Source organism: Oryctolagus cuniculus, chromosome 5, assembly GCF_051225735.1.
Source record: "Oryctolagus cuniculus isolate XC-2025 breed Fujian yellow rabbit chromosome 5, ASM5122573v1, whole genome shotgun sequence".
NCBI classification, from domain to species: domain Eukaryota; kingdom Metazoa; phylum Chordata; class Mammalia; order Lagomorpha; family Leporidae; genus Oryctolagus; species Oryctolagus cuniculus.
This window is the reverse complement of record NC_142871.1, coordinates 72,172,501-72,193,616: the sequence shown is the minus strand read 5'-3', so window position 1 is coordinate 72,193,616 and position 21,116 is coordinate 72,172,501. Positions and strand designations below refer to the sequence as shown.

The 21,116-nt window shown below is 44.0% G+C and overlaps 1 protein-coding gene across 6 annotated transcripts in view; it reads right to left on the bottom strand.

Moving 5' to 3' along the window:
- Positions 1-21,116, bottom strand: part of FAXC (failed axon connections homolog, metaxin like GST domain containing) — a 102,655-nt gene that overhangs the window by 68,795 nt on the left and 12,744 nt on the right. For all 6 annotated transcript variants that reach the window (XM_089332840.1, XM_089332841.1, XM_008263304.5 and 3 more), the window contains one exon: positions 5,878-6,074. In XM_089332840.1, coding sequence (XP_089188966.1) covers positions 5,878-6,074 — 197 coding nt within the window. The remainder of the gene's footprint in view (positions 1-5,877; positions 6,075-21,116) is intronic.

Here is a 21,116-nt window from a genome sequence, read left to right as displayed (position 1 = left end):
AGTAGGGCCACCTCTTTCTTGAGATGGAGGGAAGTAGGGTGTTGCAAGGGTTGATGGGCTGCAGAGGGTTTCAGAGTTCCTGCCTGGTAACTTCCATGACTTCCACAGACTGAGCAATGTACATAAAGGCATATATAGAGATGAGGACATAGCAATGGGTAGAGTTTTAGGAGCAGCAGGTAGCAGAGAGAGAAGGCCACACAGCTTGGCAGGAGAAGTCCCAATCAATGCAATGGTACCTGAAGTAGTACATTGAATGTTGGGCCCAAAAGAAGGAACATGGAGTTCATTCCAAAATTTTTCAGGTGTAAGAACCCTCAGAAAGTCTGCCTCTTTCCTCTTCCCTGCCCTGTTCTTGATTTCTCTTCCTCTCTTTCACTCCCTATGCCCAACATTAAGGGCCAGTGACAAGGCAGAGAGGCAAATGAGACTGAGGCAAGCTCTTTCAGATTCAAGCCCTTGAAGAATATGTACACTTACAATACCAAATAAAATGAGTGCTCACAGATTCCTTAATCAGCTACTACAGGTAGACAACATCATATTATACATGGTTCCACATCATTACAACCATGAAGCCACTTCCTCTCACACCAAAATTCCTGAAAACTCTGTCTACTTCCATCACCCCACTGAAACTACTCTCCTCCAAGTCAACAATCACTTCCTGCTGCTACATCCCAATAAGCACCTCTGTCTATTCAGCTTCCTGGTTCTCTCTACAGCACCGGACATTACCAGCCTCTTCCTTGGAACGCTCTCTTAACTTTCCTGTCCACTGCTTACCTTCTACCTGCTTCTCCTCTTGCCAGCCAGAACCCCAGAGTTATTCTTCTCTGCCCCCTCCCCTTTCATGGTCTCACCTCTCTGACTCTTCCCTGGTCCCACCCCCAGCACTGCCTTCCATGCACCCTTGGCACTAGTCATAAAAACTGCATGCACCTCCCTACTATAGAAGGACTACTTAGGTTCCCTCAACATTCTTAGGTTGAAACCTGATCCTCAATGTGATGGCATCCTGAGGAGGGGCCTATGGCAGGTGATGGGGAAAAGAAATCCCAGAGAGCTCTTTCATCTATTCTGCCACGTGAAGACACAGTGAGATGACTGTGAACCAGGAAGCAGGCCTTCACCAGACACTGAGTCTTGACCTTGGACTTCTCAATCTCCAGAACTCACATAAATAAACCTCAGTTCTTCCTAAAGCTACCCAGTCTATGGTGTTCTGTTATCTCAGCCTGGCTGGATGAACATGCTCACCCTAAAGTTTTGCAGATGCTGTTCCCTCTGCCTGGATACCCTAGCCTTCCCCTGCCACCTGCTGCGTCACCAGTAGCTCCAGCTGTGACATCACCTTGACTCCACGGTGCCACCACCCTCTCTGGGAAGCCCTACCCTCACCTCTCCAGCAGCTGGATTCTTATCCTCAGTTCTCCAACCCATCCCCAGCGATGATCGCTGCAAAGGCTGGATATCTACCTTCAGCCTGTGAGCCACTTGAAAAGGTCAAAGCATTTGGCCACCACTAGTCATTCATTAAGTTTCCTGAAAGAATAAATTACTGATTAAATAGGAAAAAAAAAAAAAGGCTTGCTCTGAGCCAACTAATGCTAAGTGGTATTTCTCAGGGATGCCGTGTACTTGGATAGAAGAATGGAGGGAGGGATATGCTAAGGAGGGTGAAGAAGGGGCCACCACCCTTCTTTTCTGCAATTTGTGGCTCTTCCTTCTCCACTGGGAAGGGGTCCACTGTACAAGGAATGAACTACTATTAACTGGAAAGGACAGGAAGCGCCAATTTGGCAAGAAGAGTAGGCTGAGCAATGAAATTATCATTTTAAGAATTTACTTCAGGAAGTTAAGATACTAATTTTCCTGTGGCAACAAATACATCTGATCATGCCTATAAAAATGAGGCCAAAGAGTTTTTTTTTTTTTTTTAAAGATCATCTTAGGGGGCATTGTGGCACAGAGGGTTAAACCTTCCTGGCGACACTGGCATCTCATATGACAGTGCCAGTGGAAGTCCTGGTGGATCTGCTTACAATCCAGCTCCTTGCTAATGTGCCATGGAAAGCAGCAGAAGATGACCCAAGTACCTAGATGGTGTTCCAGGCTCCTGGCTTTGGCCTGGCCCAACCCTGCTGCAGGCATTTGAGGAATGAACTAGTGGATGGAAGATTCTCTCTCTCTCTTTCTCTCTCTCTCTCCATCAATATATCTATCTCTAGATCTCTCCTTTCAAATAAATAATTTTTTTAAAAAAACGAAACGTAAAACACAACAATCACGATGTAAGGGAGAGGTTTCTGGCTTTTTGAAAAGATCTTGGGTAAATCATTTTATGGGGCACCCTATTTCCCCACTCATTGAAACTACATAAAAAGCTAAGCATGAAATTTTAAAATCATGACCAACCTAGGAACAAATCTGAATTCACTGCAATAACACCCATATTTTCAGTCTGGCAGTGGTGCCCTGCACACTTCCTGCCAGGCTGTAAGGATACTTAAAATACTCCCTTATGTCCACAAGGGGGCAGTAAGTACACTAAAGAAGCTATAATGTGTGTAAACCAAAATCAATCGCATTCCAGTAATTTGACCCCATGTCTCTCAGGCTTCCCTTTATATCAGCTTCTCGGCACTGGATCTATCTTAAGCACTTAGTAGAACACAGGGAATGAGAAAAAAGCCATCTTCTTCATCTTCAATAATAGCTTTTATAATGTAAGTGGGACATAATTGTATGGATTTCAAGAGCAAAATAAAACAAAACAAAAAACCATTGTATAGCTGAGTGTGCTTATTTTGAACAGACCTAACTCAGAGCTTCAGAATTACGTGATGTTACATAATAATGACAGCTTCCTATCACCGCTGCTTTTCAGAAAGTCATACCTGAAGTGAAGTGTTTTTAAGGTTTCAAGTCCAAATAAACGTAACTGAAAACTGCAGATCATCAAATGGCTGAGTCAAAGACAGGTTTACCCCACTTTCACCTCTGTGAGTACAGACAGAGCCTAGAGCTTGCTGACTGCCAGAATTTAACAGGATCTCACACTTCTAAGTTTCCTCCATATGGTGGTCAGTTCCCTACCGGCCCAGCTTCCACATCTGCACATTCTGTGGTGGATTCTGGGTCCAGGACAGGAAAAGGCAGAGGGCAGCTAAGAAAAGAGCAGCTGGAGGTTCTGGCTTGAAGCGTTTTCTTGAGAGTAGGGGCGGAGTCTTTTCCTCCTCTGCAATTTAGAGCTCTTGGGAAAGTCTCTGCAGGGTTTTCCCAAAGCAAGAAGTTGGCTAAAGGCTTGAGAATTTTAAGAAACAGCTAGAGAAGGCCAGCGCCGCGGCTCACTAGGCTAATCCTCCACCTAGCGGCGCTGGCACACCGGCTTCTAGTCCTGGTCGGGGCGCCGGATTCTGGCCCGGTTGCCCCTCTTCCAGTCCAGCTCTCTGCTGTGGCCCGGGAAGGCAGTGGAGGATGGCCCAAGTCCTTGGGCCCTGCACCCCATGGGAGACCAGGAGAAGCACCTGGCTCCTGCCTTCGGATCAGCGCAGTGTGCCAGCAGCAGCATGCCAGCCGTGGCGGCCATTGTGGGGTGAACCAACAGCAAAAGGAAGACCTTTCTCTCTGTCTCTCTCTCTCACTATCCACTCTGCCTGTCAAAAAAAAAAAAAAAAAAAAAAAAAAAAGAAAAGAAAAGAAACAGCCAGAGACAAGGTACATTCCTCCTTCTGCTGCTGGAGTCTAAAGAAGTGCTGATTTCAACATTGTCTGCATATTCAGATCTCAGTCAAGACCTTCCCTCCTACCTTCACTGTTTTCGTCTTCAAACCTTTAAGTAGACACAAATGAAGAAATAGATGGGCCAAGAATTTTTTTTTGTTAAAAAGGAAATTAGAGAAATAAAGTCATCCTTAGAAGAGTCTCCTTAAGACCCAAGCCAATTTCAAGCACTTGGGAGTTTACAGTCTGTGAAATTCAAATTGCTCCCAACCAGGGATCCACCTGACAGCTGTCCCTCCCACCTCCACCCACACCCACTCCTTGTTCCCCATGGTACTCAGGACTGGTGGTAGGAGAGATGGAGAGCTGGAGATGGTAGAAGATGAACCTCTAGCAGGCACTATACATAAATCACACACACCCAGAAACAAAAGCAGTGACATGTAGCAGCTGGGAATTTTTACTGGATTAAAAACTTTCTAACCGGAATATATATTTTCTGAACTACACAATAGAAATCAGAGTTGTTGCTCAAGTACCAACTGAAATGTACAGTCTGAAGCTTCTCAGTTGCCTAACACAGTTACAGCTCTCTGCATCAACAAGCCATCAATCACCTGCACCAAGGGCACACACAAGGAGCAGGGTGGTGGGTTCTTCACTCCTAACTGCTGCCGAGCTGGGCTGGAGCCTGGCACGTGAGATGGGATGCATCCCACAAGACTTTTCCACGAAGCTGGCACATCACATGCAGTCATGCATCTTGGTCCCCTCTGCAATTCCTGAACTATTCGAGAGGACAGCCTCAGTATTTCTCCATCAGTATTATTAGGGGAAAAAAAAAAAAAAAAAAAAACAGATTCTTTCCTGGAACACCGACTCTGATTTCATTCACACTCATCAGTACCTTGTCTCCAGCCTCTCCCGTGTCCCTTCCTTGCTCAGCCCTTCCTTTGTCTCTAAAGAAGGGCTCAGGTCAGCCCTGGAACAAAATGGGCAAGACCCAAAAATAGAAAGAGGAAGAGAAAAGCAGAGGGTCACTTAAAATACAAGAGATAGGAGCAGCAAGCTTTCCATTGAGAAGGAGCAGAATAGCTGAAACAGGGAAATGAGGAGGAATCAGCTCCACTCTGAGTGTCTCTCTCAAGGTGGGAGGTCAGTGTCTGACAAGGCAAGAACCACTAATGCCAAAAAGTGGGCTTCACAAATCTTAATTTAACCATTGGAACAAGACAAAGTTGCAGAAATCAGGGAGAAAATAGCTCACATCTACTGGTGTGTAGAGAAAGGTGCAGAAACTCTAGAAAACTAGTAAAAGAAAACAGAAAAAAGAAAAAGCCACCAGACAAATGAGTTTGGAAGGTAAGAGGAGCCACACAGCTGCTTCATTCACTTGGTGTCACAGCCAGCTCAAGGCCACAAGAAGCAGAACAGCATAACTTGTGTTATGTATGCTTCCACCTTGGGGAAGACAAACCAGGAGTCAGGCAATCAGGAGTGGCATGCATTGCTTCTGGAACAGAGAAAAACTCTTGCTACCCATGGAAAACTGACTATCTTATGACGGATTCATAACGTATTCCACTTAGGGATCCTATCTCAACTTAGTCTTTCATTCCCTCCTCTGGGTGTGTGATGTAATATTACTCTAATTCTGCAGTTTGTATTGGTAAAGAGCCCTGAACTCAGTCAGCTGTAATATCCCCCTCACCTCAGTGAAGTCCAGTTCAGTGTTTAGCAAACCACAGGTCATAAGTTAAGATGTTCACACATTTTTCAATGGTGGGAAAAAAATCAAAAGAGGAGGACTAAGTTGCATAAAATGAAACTGAAGTGTCAGTGCCCCTAACAAAGCGTTATTGGCACCCAGCTGTGCTCATTCATTGTACACTGTCTATGGCTGCCTTTGTGATGAGATTTGGGCAGAGCTGCCATTGAAGATAAAGACCCTGCAAAGACTATAAAGTGTGTGCCGACCCCTTGTCTAGATACCTGGAAACTTAACAGTCCTACCTCTAACCCTGTCAGTCAGACTTCTCACTCCAAACCGTTAACAGGAAGTTTTTGATAAAGTGGGAGGGGCTTCTGCAAGGTGACCCAGGACTCTGGGCTTGCGCGGAGAGACTGGGGGTGCAGCCAGCAGGGACTCACCAGTAGAAATGCTCCTCCACCATCTTGGTCACTGCTCTGGAGACGGCTCTTTCATGAGGGCCAAGGTTCTTGTTTAGATTCACTCCCAGTTTCTCTTCCAGAAAGTCAATTATGAATTCAGTGCCAGAAACTTTTTCATGATTATATTCGATCCAAGGCATTTTCCCTTGAGCAGAGAGCTTTCCACCAAAATAGTTCTAAAGTAGAATATATATTTAAAAAGAGAAAAGCAAGGTTGTATTATAATTTCACTGTATGATTAACAACCTGCACTCTTCGAATGAGTGAATTCAGCACATAAAACACTTTAAGACAATAAATGGTGATTAGGGGGAATAAAACTAGTTTTCCTCACATGAAGATATCTCTTTACTCCCACAGATCCTACCGTGGCCCTGTCTTATTATGGGAAAAAGAATAAAAGACCCGGGGGGGGGGGGGCAGAGAGGGTAGGGTGGACCAACAGTTTGAAATGATCCTGTAATACAGCAACTGTAGAAAAAAACCATGAAGAAACCTGTACTGACTAGGCTAGTGACCAAAGACCTCAGCTAAAATCTAACAGCTGGAATAATGCTTAATCCCACTACTCGGCAAACAAGTGGTCCCAAGGTTCTAACACTTAGGTGTAACAAAGTGTGTACCCTAAATCAACTACAGTGCCTCTTAAAAATCTAAGTGGCTGGGCCCAACCTAGAGCTGTGGATCAGAGTCTGGGGAGGGTGTCCTGTAATCTGTGTTTTGATCAGCTCTTACTTGATATGTACCTATACTAGATCTTCCCAGTGTCTCCGAGGACTCTGATCCCAGAATGAGGGAGAAGGCACACATTTTAGGAACATCCAAAATTATACAGTGACATTTGCTTTCCACTGTAGAAAAAGTAAGGATCTTAACTACCTTGATAGAGGGCTTTCTAGGGTGTTAATTTCATGTGTCAAATCACTTTTCTCAGCAAATCTAGATCATTTAGACTCCAAAGTTGATTGTTAAAATGGAATCAATTTTTGTGGCTATGCCTTCCTGATTTATTGAACTGTTACAAATTCATCTTGTGCTTCCTATAAGTAGACAGGTCACATACTTGGATATTAGAAAATTCTGTCTGGCTCCTATGGAGGAAATGGAATTCTCAAACACTCTAATGGGGATGTGAAATGACAAAGCTACCTTAAAATCATTTGACAACTTCTCAAACAGTTAAATATACACCTGTTTTATAATCAAGACATTTCACTCCTATTTACCAAGAGAAAAGAAAGGATATATCTATGCAAAAACACAGACATAGAACATTTATTTGCAATTACCAAAACCAGGAAAATTTTAAAAAACCCTCATGCCCATCAAGAGATAAATGAATAAACAAATATGTTATACCCTGACAATGGAATAGGAGTCAATAACTCAAAAAAGGGAAAAAACTCTTGATACCCACCACTTGAATGAATCTCAAAATAATTTTGCTGAGTAAAATTAGCCAGACAAAATGTCATTCCTTTTATACAAAACTAAAAAATGCAAACTAATCTATTGTGAGAGAAGGCCAGTCAGTGATTGCTGGGGACAATGTGGGGCAGGAAGGGGCATGAGGAAATGTGGGGGGCAGTGGGCATATTCTGACACTGTCTTGTCACAGTGATGTCTTCTGGAGTATTTACATACGTCAAATTTTATCCAGCTATACACTTGAAATATGTGCAATTTATTATATGTCAATTACATATTCATAAAGATTTTCTTTAAAAAAAAAAAAGAGAACATTAGATGAAATTTTATGTACAGGGGCCAGCACCGTGGTTCATTTGGTTAATCCTCCACCTGCAGCACCGGTATCCCATATGGGCACCGGATTCTGTCCCGGTTGCTCCTCTTCCAGTCCAGCTCTCTGCTGTGGCCCAGGAAGGCAGTGGAGGTTGGCCCAGTTGCTTGGGCCCCTGCACCCACATGGGAGACCAGGAAGAAGCACCTGGCTCCTGGCTTTGGATCAGTGCAGTGCCGGCTGTAGCAGCCATTTAGGGAGTGAACCAGCGGAAGGAAGACCTTTCTCTTTGTCCCTCTCTCTCACTGTCTAATACTCTACCTGTCAAATAAAAGAGGCGGGGAAGGGAGGGAGGGAGAAAGAAATTTTATGTAAAGGGGCTGGTATTATGGTACATTGGGTTGGACTGCTGCCTGCAATGCCAGCATACCATATGAATACCGGTTCAAGTCCCAGCTGCTCCACTTCTTTTTTATTTTTAAAGATTTATTTTATTTATTTGAAAGAGTTACAGAGAGAGGTAGAGACAGAGAGAGAGGTCTTCCATCCAATGGTTCACTCCCCAGATGGCTGCAACGGCCGGAGCTGTGCCGATCCGAAGCCAGGAGCCAAGAACTTCTTCCAGATCTCCCACGTGGGTGCAGGGGCCCAAGGACTTGGGCCATCTTCTACTGCTATCCCAGGCCTTGGCAGAGAGCTGGATCGGAAGAGGAGCAGTCAGGACTAGAATCAACTCCCATATGGGATGCCTGCGATTCAGACCAGGGCTTTAACCCACTGAGCCACAGTGCCGGCCCCAAGCTGCTCCACTTCTAATTCACTGCTAATGTGCCTGGGAAAGCAGCAGAAGATGGTCCAAGAGCTTGGACCCATGCACCCATGTGGGTCAGCCTGGTCGTTGTGGCCATTTGAGGAGTAAACCAGTGGATGGAAGATATCTTTCTCTGTCTCCCTCTCTCTCTGCCTCCCTCCCCCTACTCTACTTTTCAAATAAGTAAGTCTTCAAAAAAAAAAAAAAAAAAAGATGTTATGTACATTAGTCCTGTATATCTTTAAACTATTTTTCTAGGGTAAAGGTCAGCCAGCTTGTTCTATCAAGGGCCAGACAGTAACGTTTTAGGCAGGTCCTAAGGTCTCTTGTCCCGAAGACCCCGTTGTGCAGTCTTGGCCCAAGAGCAGCCACAGACAATAGTAACTGTGAATCAGCGTGGCTTGTTCCAATAGTTGTGTGAGACACTGACACTTGAGGTTTATAGAATACAAAACATTATGCAGCTATGGACGTACTTCCTCGCTATTTAAAAATGTAAACATCTTTAGCTCCCAGGGCTGATCTGGCCTGCAGGCCATATTTTGCTGACCCCTACTGTCAAGGCCATCCATGTGTCCTCCTTATCGCCTAGAGAAAGAAAATTAAAATGAAGGAACATCTGGATCAAGCGCTAGACAAGAAGATAACTCTTTGCAAAGGTGCATTAGTGGGGCCGGCACTGTGGCGTAGCAGGTAAAGCCACTGCCTGCAGTGTCAGCATCCTATATGGGTGCCGGTTCAAGAAACGGCTGCTCCACTTCCAATCCAGCTCTCTGCTGTGGCCTGGGAAAGCAGTAGATGATGGCCCAGGTCCTTGGGACCCTGCTCCATGTGGCAGACCCGGAAGAAGCTCCTAACTTCGGATCAGTGCAGCTCCGGCTGTTTTGGCCATTTGGAGAGTGAACCATCAGATGGAGGACCTCTCTCTCTCTCTGCCTCTCCTTCTCTCTGTGTGTAACTCCGACTTTCAAATAAATAAATAAATCTTTAAAAAAAAAAAAAAAAGCAAAGGTGCACTATGACAGAAGACTCTGGGAGGACCCCTCCAAGAGGAGCCCCGCTCAAGTCTCCCTTTCAGGCCTGAAACGCCAAAATCTGTGGAGACGGAACAATGACAGCTTCTTGTGGGAGATCTCAGGGATTAGCAAAGTTGTTCAAGGTGTTGTTTACGTGTTCAAGATGTCCTTGTCCAAATCATACCAAGACTTCTGTGTGCCTTTCCCAAATGCCAAATGGCATATCAAACCACAAGGGATAAAAACAGAATGTAAAATTTCTTAGTCTCTCTCTGTTGTCTCACAATTACGTTTCTTGGGTATGGTACGATGGTCCTTCAAAACCTTTGTGGAAAAATAGAATCAAAAGAAACATTTATTTTATTGCAAACACTTTGAAAATCCCATGTACAGGGAATTGTCCAAAATGTCATGAAGTAAGACCATTGCTGTGGCATAGCAGGTTAAGCCACCGCCTGCAGTGTCAGTATCCTATGTGGGCGCTGGTTCGAGTCCTGGCTACTCCACTTCTGATCCAGCTCTCTGCTATGGCCTGGGAAAACAGTAGAAGATGGCCCAAGTCCTTGGGCTCCTGCATCCGCATGGGAGACCCAGAAGAAGTTCCTGGCTCCTGGCTTCAGCCTGGCTCAGCCCTGGTCATTGTGACCATCTGAGGAGTGAACCAGCAGAGAGAAGACCTCTCTCCCTCTCTCTCTCTCTGCCTCTGCCTCTCTGTAAATCTGCCTTTCAAATAAATTAATACATCTTAAAAAAAAAAAAAAAGATATGTGTATTTTACCACAAAAAAACTTCTAAAATCTACATATAGGGAATCTTCCAAAATTTCAAGGAAATGCATGTTATGAAAAAACCGCATGGATTTCAAAAAATTTTGCACCCAAATCTTGTAATTCCATCTTTCCACAGACTTTCTGAAGTACCTGCTTATGTAGAGTACACTAAATAGTCTGAAAAAGGGTAACAACTATCAGGACTGCTATTTGGGCTGCTGTTAGCCATAGTGCCTTTGTGCAATTTGGAAAAATGGAGCCCCCTCTAGGTGGGTGCAGTCCATGACAGCATTCACAGCTTAGCCATGTGCTGTTCTACAGTGGGTAACCTGCACAAATATGGCAGCCTTAGACATTATCCCCAATGTTAACCAGGAGAAATGCCCCATATTTCTAAACATTGTTAGTACACCTGACATTCCTGTAATCTGCACATTAAAAATGTAAATGTACCATTGACATTGCCCCTGCTGCAGAATCCTCTGAATACCACCCATATCCTAATACACCATCTTCTGGACTAGTCATTCACAAATGCAATCTATCTTCCAAACTGCCATTAGAAGGAACTCTCTATAATGCAATGAAATACAAGAATTCTACTGCTCAAAATTATACAAGAGATTTAACAGATGAAATCCAACCCTCACATCATTGAGCTGTGGCCCAGCCACCCAGACTTATTGGCTCTCAGTCCCTCTGGTCTCCTGAATTCCAGCTGCCCACAGCCGGTCAGGTCAAGCTATCTGTCACCTCCCTGACTTTGCACATGCATGACCATTTATGGGAATGCCTTTCCTCACCCTCCACAAAGTCCTATCTATCCTTTCAAATAAAATCTGTTCAAGTTTCACTTTGTTAATGAACGACTTCCCTAGGAGAGGACGTTCTCTCCCTTCCTCTGTGCTCCCACTGTTTGATGGATGTTCCCCTCCTATAGCAGAACAACTGCTCATACCTCTAGACTACCCTTTCCCCTAGGCACCCCTGAGTACATATTTATCTTCACCACTGTTTAAAATCAGAGTACTAGCCAGCGCTGCAACTCACTAGGCTAATCCTCTGCCTGCCGTGCCTGCACCGCGCGTTCTAGTCCTGGTGGCTCCTCTTCCAGTCCAGCTCTCTGCTGTGGCCAGCGAGTGCAGTGGAGGATGGCCCAAGTCCTTGGGCCCTGCACCCCATGGGAGACCAGGAGAAGCACCTGGCTCCTGCCTACGGATCAGCGCAGTGTGCCAGCCACAGCGGCCATTGAGGGGTGAACCAACGGAAAAAGGAAGACCTTTCTCTCTCTCTCACTGTCCACTCTGCCTGTCCAAAAAAAAAAAAAAAAAAAAATCAGAGTACTAAAACTTAGCGATTAACTCTTGTGGAAATGAAAGCTCTAGTATAATCCCATGATCTAAAATTTTATTTTCCTTACTAGGTTAAAAAACAGGTCAGAGACATTTTAGAGACAAAAATTAGATGGATTTTAAAAAATTGAAAAAAAAAAAAAAGGAGAGAGACACCAAGATGGCAGAATAGGGAGGAAGCTTACTGCTCTATTCTAAGGGAAAATAGTAAATAAAAAAAGTGGAGAGAGTGCAATCTCAGGGAAGAGTTAGGGAGAAAATGGCAGAGGAAACACCACAAAATTAGAGGGACACAGAGGACCTATGGGGAGGGTATGGATGAGCACAGCTCAGGACTCCAGCACCCAAGAGCCTCAGTACAGCTTTGGAGAGTGAGGTGAGACCAGATTGCAGCAGCCCAAACCACTGGCAATAAAGCTGCGGGAAGAGCCTGGTGTGAGTCCAGCTTGGAGTCCTGTGAGGGACAGTATACACACCAACTTACAGGGAAAAAAAGGGGGCACATTTCTCTCTCCTGAACCACCTGGCACTGGCATCCTGTAACTAGCCAAAAAGGGGCAGGAGCCATTTTGGACATATGTAACAGCTGTGCCAGCTCATGTCCACACACCCAGCAACCAGCCAGGAGGAGATGCCTGAGTCTGGCTGGGAGAATTGACAGGGGGCTGGGTGATTGTGACTGTGGGAGTCCTGTGTGATGGGTCTGTGAAAACACTGGCTGCAGCCGGCGCCGCAGCTCACTAGGCTAATCCTCCACCTGCAGTGCCAGCACCCCGCGTTCTAGTCCTGATCGGGGCGTTAGTTCTGTCCTGGTTGCCCCTCTTCCAGGCCAGCTCTCTGCTGTGGCCCAGGAGTGCAGTGGAGGATGGCCCAAGTGCTTGGGCCCTGCACCTGCATGGGAGACCAGGAGAAGCACCTGGCTCCTGGCTTCGGATCAGCGCAGTGTGCCAGACGCAGCGCGCCAGCTGCAGCGGCCATTGGGGGGTGAACCAATGGAAAAGGAAGACGAAGACCTTTCTTTCTCTCTGTCTCTCTCTCTCTCACTGTCCACTCTGCCTGTCAAAAAAAAAAAAAAAGAGAAAGAAAGAAAAAAGAAAAGAAAAGAAAACACTGGCTGTGTGTGAGGGTGCAGGGTGAGGCTGGGTCTTTGGATAGTTACTGTGGACGGCTCCACACGCTCAGGGCTCTCTGATATCCTGCAGGAACTGGGCTCATACCGAGGACCGCACGAATCATTTGTGTAGTTCTTGTGGCAGTGTGAACTTGTATTCACTGGGACTAGTGATCAGGTATTGGTCTCCTTGGAGAAGAAGAGGTGAATGTGAGACTAAGCCAATATAGCAGATTAAACCTCTCCTTTGATTAAAAAAAAAAAAAAAGATTTACCAACTTGGGTGTCACCTTGAGCACTCCCCTCATCATGGAGTACTGAACAGAGCTCCCTGGCCACACCCAAAACACACCTCAGGGTATTCACTGAAAGAGCAGACACTCCACTAACCCACAGAGGCATAGTCCAAAGATAAAAGCCATCACAGGGGAAAAAAGTAAACCAACAAGTATCTCCACAAATGCTTAAAAATAAGCATAGAAATTCAAGAAACAAGAATAAGTACAATAATATGACACCTCCAGAGAAATACAACAACACTGGAATACTAGAATGTGAAAAATAGAGATTGGAGAAAAGCTGGAAACAGAATTCAAAAAAATTGATCGTAAGATTACTTAGAAATAATCAGAAGCAGGGCTGGCGCTGTGGCGTAGTGGATAAAGCCGCCACCTGCGATACTGGAATCCCAAATGGGCGTCAGTTTGAGTCCTGGTTGCTCAACTTCCAACCTAGTTCTCTGCTATGGCCTGGGAAAGCAGTGGAAGCTGGCCCAGGTGCTTGGACCTCTGCACCTATGTGGGAAACTCAGAAGAAGATCCTGGCTTCAGATAGGCCCAGTTCTGGCCATTGCGGCCATCTGGGGAATGAACTAGCAGATAGAAGACCTCCCTCTCTCTCTCTCTCTCTCTCTCTCTCTCTCTCTCTCTCTCTGCCTCTGTCTGTCACTCTGCCTTTCAAATAAATAAATATTGAAATAAACAAAACAAAAAAACAGTCCTACGCAGGGCAAAAGTTTTTTTTAAAAAAAAAGTGATCAGAAGCAAAACCATGAATTGAAATCCATATATGACATGAAAAATTTTCATTTTTTCCCATGAAATTTTTTAAAGAGAAACCAAAATTAAATATTAAAAATGAAGAATTCCGCTGGTGCCACAGCTCAATAGGCTAACCCTCCACTTGTGGCGCCGGCACACCGGGTTTTAGTCCCAGTCAGGGCGCTGGTTCTGTCCTGGTTGCCCCTCTTCCAGGCCAGCTCTCTGCTGTGGCCCAGGAAGGCAGTGGAGGATGGCCCAAGTGCTTGGGCCCTGCACCCCATGGGAGACCAGGAGAAGCACCTGGCTCCTGCCTTCGGATCAGCGCAGCACGCCGGCCGCAGCAGCCATTGGGGGGTGAACCAACGGCAAAAGGAAGACCTTTCTCTCTGTCTCTCTCTCTCACTGTCCACTCTGCCTGTAAAAAATTTTTTTTAAAAATTAAATTAAATTTAAAAAAAGACATGAAGAATTCAATAGATCAAAATAAAAAATGTGGTTGAAAGAAGAAGAAAGAAATTAGAAAACTAAAAAATAGTGTTGGAGATTTATGGTATACTATCAAATGACCCAACATATGGGTTTTAGGAGTTCCTGAAGGCATAGAAACAGAGAAAGGATTAGAAGCCCTTTTTTTAGTGAAACAATTACAGAAAACTTCCCTAAGAGAAAGAAAGGGACATCCAAGTACAGGAAGCACACAGAATCCCTAATACACATGACCAGAAAAGATCCTTGTAGTCAAAGGACACCTTGTAGTCAAACTTTCCACAGTGAAACATAAAGAAAAGATTCTAAAATGTGCCCAAGAGAAATGCTAGATTACTTTCAGAGGATCTCCAGTTAGATGCACAGCGGACTTCTCATCAGAAACTCTATAGGCTAGGAGAGAATGCAAGATACATTCCATGTCTTAGGAGAAAAAACTGTCAACCAGGAATACTGTACCCTGCAAAGCTCTCATTTATGAATGAAGGTGAAAGAAAGACCTTCCATAACAAACAGAAATTGAAAGAATTTGTCACTACTCATCCAGCCTTACAAAATATGCTTAAAAATGTGCTACACACAGAAACATGGTCATCATGATGAAAGAAGGTGAAGGCAGAAAATCTCCCAGTAAAAGTACAAAGGAAATCTAAACTAAATAAGAATATTTATGGAATAAATATTTCTTGAGTGTAAATGGCCTCAACTCTCCAGTTAAAAGATACAGACTGGCTGAATGGATTAAAAAACAAAGCTCATTTATTTGTTGCCTACGAGAAACACACCTAACCAACAAAGATACATGTTGAATTAAAGTGAAAGGATGGAAAAGATATTCCATGCTAACAGAAACCGAAAAAGAGCTGGTATAGCCATTCTAATAGCAGGCAAAATAGACTTTAATACAAAAACTGTTAAAAGAGACAAAGAAGTACACTATGCAATGATTAAAGGATCAATTCAATAGGAAGATGTAACTATTATAAATATATACGCACCTAATTACAGTAATTATAATTACTATTATAATTATATAGCACCTGGCTATTTAAAAGAAATGTTAATGGATCCAAAAGGAGACATAGACTTAAATACAACAGTAGTGAGGGAGTTCAATACCCCACTTTCAGCAATAGACAGATCAACCAGACAGAAAACTAGCAAGAAAACAACAGTGAATTAACAAAGGGACCTATCGGATATCTAAAGAACTTTTCAACCTACAGTTACAGAATACACGTTCTTCTCACCAGTGCATGGAACTTTCTATAGGATAGACCACAGGCTAGCCATTAAGGAAGTCAGCTAATTCAAAAAAAATCAAAATCATACCATGCATCTTCTCAGACAACAATGGAATGAACCTGGAAATCAACAACTCAATCATCTCTAGAACATATGCAAACACATGGAGACTGAACAACATGCTCCTGAATGAACAGTAAGTCACAGAAGAAATGAAAAGAGAAATCCAAAAACTGTTGAGGAACAGGTTCTTTTTTTCGTACTATTTGTTGAACTCTTTACCTAGCATAGAGTTAATCTTCTGTGTATAAAGTTAATTTAAAACAGATTTTAGTAAAAAAGAAGAATGGGAATAGTAGAAGAAGGAGGAAGAAAAGTGGGAGGACAGATATGGTGGGAGAATCACTATGTTCCTAAAGTCGTATTTATGAAATGCATTAAGTTTGCATACCTTAAATAAAAGGTTTCTGGTGGGGAGGGGGGAATAGAAAGACCAATGTTCTGCAAGAGTATAGATTAGGGCTATAAACAATAATCGAATGTCAAGATGTCAACTTCACTCATATATATTACATTTTTGTACTCTATATATTAGCCAACACAAATCAAGTAAAACATATTTGTCAAAAAAATTAAAAAATAAAAAGTCAAAATAACTGGCAGGACTACATACAAATGAGATGTTGGTGATCTTTCTCCTTCCTCTCAATTTTCTGAATGGGTTATATAACTTTGAAAACAAAAATATTCATTTTTATTATAATAATTATACTTAATTTATTAAATAAGTTAAAGAATTCCTGCTCTATTTTCATTTAAATAATTGGAGAATGACTAACCCACTGTAGGTAGTTTCTACAAGTTATTTTGAGAAGAAAGATGAAAAGGTAAATTCCAAGCTGATATTTTCCCCCTGCAAGACTGTCCCAGGTGAGATTGATGCAGCCCCACATTTCCTACAACATTAGCAAAGCAGCAAAAGCCAAAGGCTTTGAATTTTAAAATCTTGCCCCAGGGACGGGCATTGCGGTGCAGGAAATGCCAGCTGGGACACCTGCATCCCATATTAGGATGCTTCCAAACCAGGTTTCCTGCTAATGTGCATCTTGGAAGGCAGCTTGAGTGCTTGAGTCTCTGCCACCCACAGGAGACCCAAATGGAGTTCCGGGCTCCTGGGTTCAGCATGACCCAGCCTCTGCTGTTGTGGGCACTTAGGGAGTGAGTTAGTGGATGGAAGACATGCAGGACATTTCTCTTTCTCCCATTCTCTCTCCCTCTCTCTCTGTCTGTCTCTCTCTCTTGTTCTTCCTCTCTGCCTTTCAAATGCATAAAAATTTAATAAACATTAGTAAGATCTAGTCCCAGGGACCACATCATGGCGCAGCAGGTTAAGCACTGCCTAGAAGGCCAACATCGTATATGAGCACCAATTGGAGTCCTGGCTGTTCCACTTTCAATTCAGCTCCCTGCTAAGGTACCTCAGAAAGCAGCAGATTTGGCCCCATTATGTGGGTCCCTGCACCCAACCAGGAGGCCCAGATGGAGTTCCTGGTTCCTGGCTTCCACCTGGCCCAGCCCCAGCAATCACAGCCATTTGGGAACTGAACCAGTGGATGGAAGATCTCTCTGTCTCTCCTTCTCTTTCTGTAATTTTACCTTTCAAATAAATAAATCTTATTTTATTTTATTTTAAAATCTATTCCCATCTTTTATTCACTCTGTGATCTTGACCTCCTGGGTCTCCGTTAATCCTCCCTGCACCTCAATTTCCTCATCTATAGTATGGGGATAATAATTGTTAGCATTAAGTAAGAAGATGAACAACACCTTAATCACTATCATCATTTTGAGCTGAAGAACGAACCTGAAGCCTTAAGAGAGATCCCAGAGATAGGCTTTGATTTGCTCTACTGGTCAAGGAGCCCCAACTTCTCAGCCAAATGTCTTTCTTTTTCTTTTTTTAAAGATTTATTCATTTATTTAAAAGAGTTACACAGAGAGAGGAAAGACAGACACAGAGAGAGAGAGAGAGAGAGAGAGAGGTCTTCCATCCAATGGTTCACTCCCCAGTTGGCTGCAATGGCCAGAGCTGTGCCGATCCAAAGCCAGGAGCCAGGAGCTCCCTCTGGGTCTCCCATGTGGGTGCAGGGGCCCAAGGACTTGGGCCATCTTTTACTGCTTTCCTAGGCCATAGAAGAGAGCTGGATCAGAAGAGGAGCAGCCGGGTCTCGAACTGGCATCCATAAAGGATGCCAGCACTAAGGCCAGGGCATTAACCCACTGTGCCACAGAGCCAGCCCCATCAGCCAAATTTCTATCCGTTACATTCACTGCACCCTGGAGCTACCCTGAAACATCTTCCATTGGTGAAATCTGAACTAATTTGAGAATCTTGTGAATTATAACACATTGGAAAAAAAAAAACAAACTTATGCATGCATGACGTATCATGTTCTGTAGAAACAATTACTTTTTTGGAGATGTATACTAAAATATTGCAAGATGAAGTGTCATGATTTCTACAACTTACTTTCAAATGATTTATCCAAAAAAAGTAATCATAAATATGTATACACACACACACATACACATATAAAAAGAGACAGAGAAAGCAAAGATTAAGAGGGAAGATGGTAATGATTGGTGAACCCAGGTGAAGCGCCTGGGGTACTCAATGTATTATTCTCTTGTCTGTAGCTTAGAAAAAAATTGAAAAAAAAAAAAACAAAGATGAAGAGGAAAAGACAAGATCAATAAATAAACAGAACATCAAAAGTTAGAGCTGGGGCCAGCACTGTGGCACAGCAGTTAAGCCACTGCCTACAAGGCCAGCATCTCATGACTGTCAATTCAAGTCCTGGTGGTTTCACTTCTACTCCAGCTGCCTGCTAATATGCCTGGGAAAGCAGTGTTAGGATGGCAGAAGTACTTGGGCCCCTGCCACACATGTGGGAGACCCAGATGACTTTGGTCTGGCCCAGCTTTGGCCATTATGACTATTTGGGGAGTAAACCAACGGATGGAAGATCTCTCTCTCTCACTCACTCTGCATTTCAAATAAATAAATATTTTTAAAAGATTGCTTTAAAAAAGGGAAAACAAATGTAGTCACTCTTGAAGTGAAAGATTTTCAAAAAAAAATTAGAGCTGAGAATCTGATAGAATTTTTTTCTTTTTCTTATTTAAAGAGAGCTATTATATAAATTGCAGCATATGCTTCTTATACAACACCAGTTATGTCAAGTGATGTAGGTGTTTTTATGTCTATTTAGAGAAATATACAGAACAATGGCCAAAAACTATCATCAGTGGTCATCTCTAGCTCCCAGGACAGCAGTTGATTTTCACTTTCCAAACACACTTTTTTGTATGATTTAAAAAAAAAAAATTAAAGACCATATGTAACCTCTATACATCATGGCAAAAAAAAAAAAAAAAAGTAAAGTGATTTCATTTGTTTAAGAAAATCAATGATGGTCTGACATTTGGCTCAGTGGTTCAGATGCCACGTGGGACACATGCATCCCATATCAGAATGCCTGGGCTTGAGTCCCAGCTCTCTTCTGTTACGAACCTTGAAGGCAACAGGTGATGGCCCAAGTGATTGGGTCCCACCACCCACCTGGAGAACTAGCCCTGCCATCATGAGCATTTGGGGAATGAACCAGAGGATGAAAGATGTCTCTGTCTCTGCTTTTCAAATAAGTAAAACTATCTAAATTCTAAAGATTTAAATAACCATATCTGCATTTTTTGCAACTTCCCATAAATCTATAATTACTACAAAATAAAGAGGCTTTTAAATTTAATTATCAGTTCTCATAGCTTGATATATAAAAATAGTAACAGTATCCAACATATTGGGCTAAAAACAAGTCTTGTGATTTCCTACTAGAGGTCATCAATTATTCATTCCCACCCCATTTAGGTTAAAAAATTTAAAAGCTTCAAATATAGAGCCATGATCTTAGGAATATGGCATTTTAATCTTTTTTAAATGGCACAGGAAAAGCAATAGTGGGTGGAGTTCTCTGGGTCCATGAGAAAACACTTCTGCACTGACAAGTCCAGAAACCAGCTCCCTGGCACCTCTCAAGCTCCACAGCCCCACAGCACCCCTGGCAGGCAGACAGCACCCCTAGCTACACCACAGGACCTTTGCTTCTCACCAAGTGCCTGCCACCTCCTGACCATCCTCTCTACTTACTTTCCAAAAAAAAAAAAAAAATCTCACATAAAGCAATCCTATTCATTTTTTAAAAAACATACACTGAAGAAACCATAATTTTGGAAGTGGTAAATACATTCCTTCCCTGAGACCCCTGGAAGAGCTGCAGGCTCCACAGCCATGCTCCAGTTGCACTCACTCAAAGCAACTGCTCTGAGATAGAAACACAGATGGCGAGGCTGCAGGTACAGACAGACCAGCAGCAGCCAGCGTTTAACACACGAAGCTGCGAAAGGAAAGGGCAGAGCAATCTGGCACCTGCTGAAACTGCTGCCCTCCCAGGATGGCTTCAGCAAGGGCGGAGACATGCGAAAGATCTTGAAAGCAGACACAGCAGTCACAATATTCAGTGAGGCAATCTGGCCAAGAGTGTCGATGGAATAGAGACAGGTTCCTTCCATTTCAGTGCCTCAGTGACACGCCTTCAAGTCTGACTGCCAACACCAGGCTGATCCGATGCCTTGGTGATTCAAGCCTTGTGTCTGTTCTTATTGCCAGTTTCTCCTGCATTGCTGCCGTAGCAAGTCCTGCATAATCTTTCCCCTGCTCCTCTCTCCAGATTCACACCTTGCATCCCACTTCCCAGTCATAAAGACTCTCTTCCTAAGACCACCCCCCAATATCCCCTCATTGATTCCCACCCCCAAGTTCAGTTTTTTTTTTTTTTTTTTTTTTTTTTTTTTGACAGGCAGAGTGGACAGCGAGAGAGAGAGACAGAGAGAAAGGTCTTCCTTTTGCCGTTGGTGCACCCTCCAATGGCCGCCGCGGCCGGCGCGCTGCGGCTGGCGCACCGCGCTGATCCGATGGCAGGAGCCAGGTGCTTCTCCTGGTCTCCCATGGGGTGCAGGGCCCAAGCACCTGGGCCATCCTCCACTGCACTCCCTGGCCACAGCAGAGGGCTGGCCTGGAAGAGGGGCAACCGGGACAGAATCCGGCGCCCCGACCGGGACTAGAACCCGGTGTGCCGGCGCCGCAAGGCGGAGGATTAGCCTAGTGAGCCACGGCACCGGCCCCAAGTTCAGTTTTAATACCACTCCACCGGAGTTCTTCCATGACAACACGTACCAAGTGGAAAGTCTATCAATCATCTAGTCCCAGCACTGCCGTAGAAGAATCACTGCCAGCCCCAGCCCCTCTCCCACAGACTCATGAGTTGGAAAGGTAATATCCTGAAGGGGCAGCCCAAAGCGTGGCCAAGCCCAGCCCCTCCAGCCAGTGTTACAACCTAAGGAGACCACCTGCTCCTAACACGGCAGCTTCCACACGGAGGAGCCGCAGCAACCGAAAGGATCACTGTAGTTTGGAGATGCCCAGGGCACACCTCCTTCCTTATCTTAAACTGCCTCAGAGGCCCTCAACCTGCGGTCTGGGCTTTAGCCCTTGCCCAGTACGAATTCTGAAACGGAGAAGCTGACATT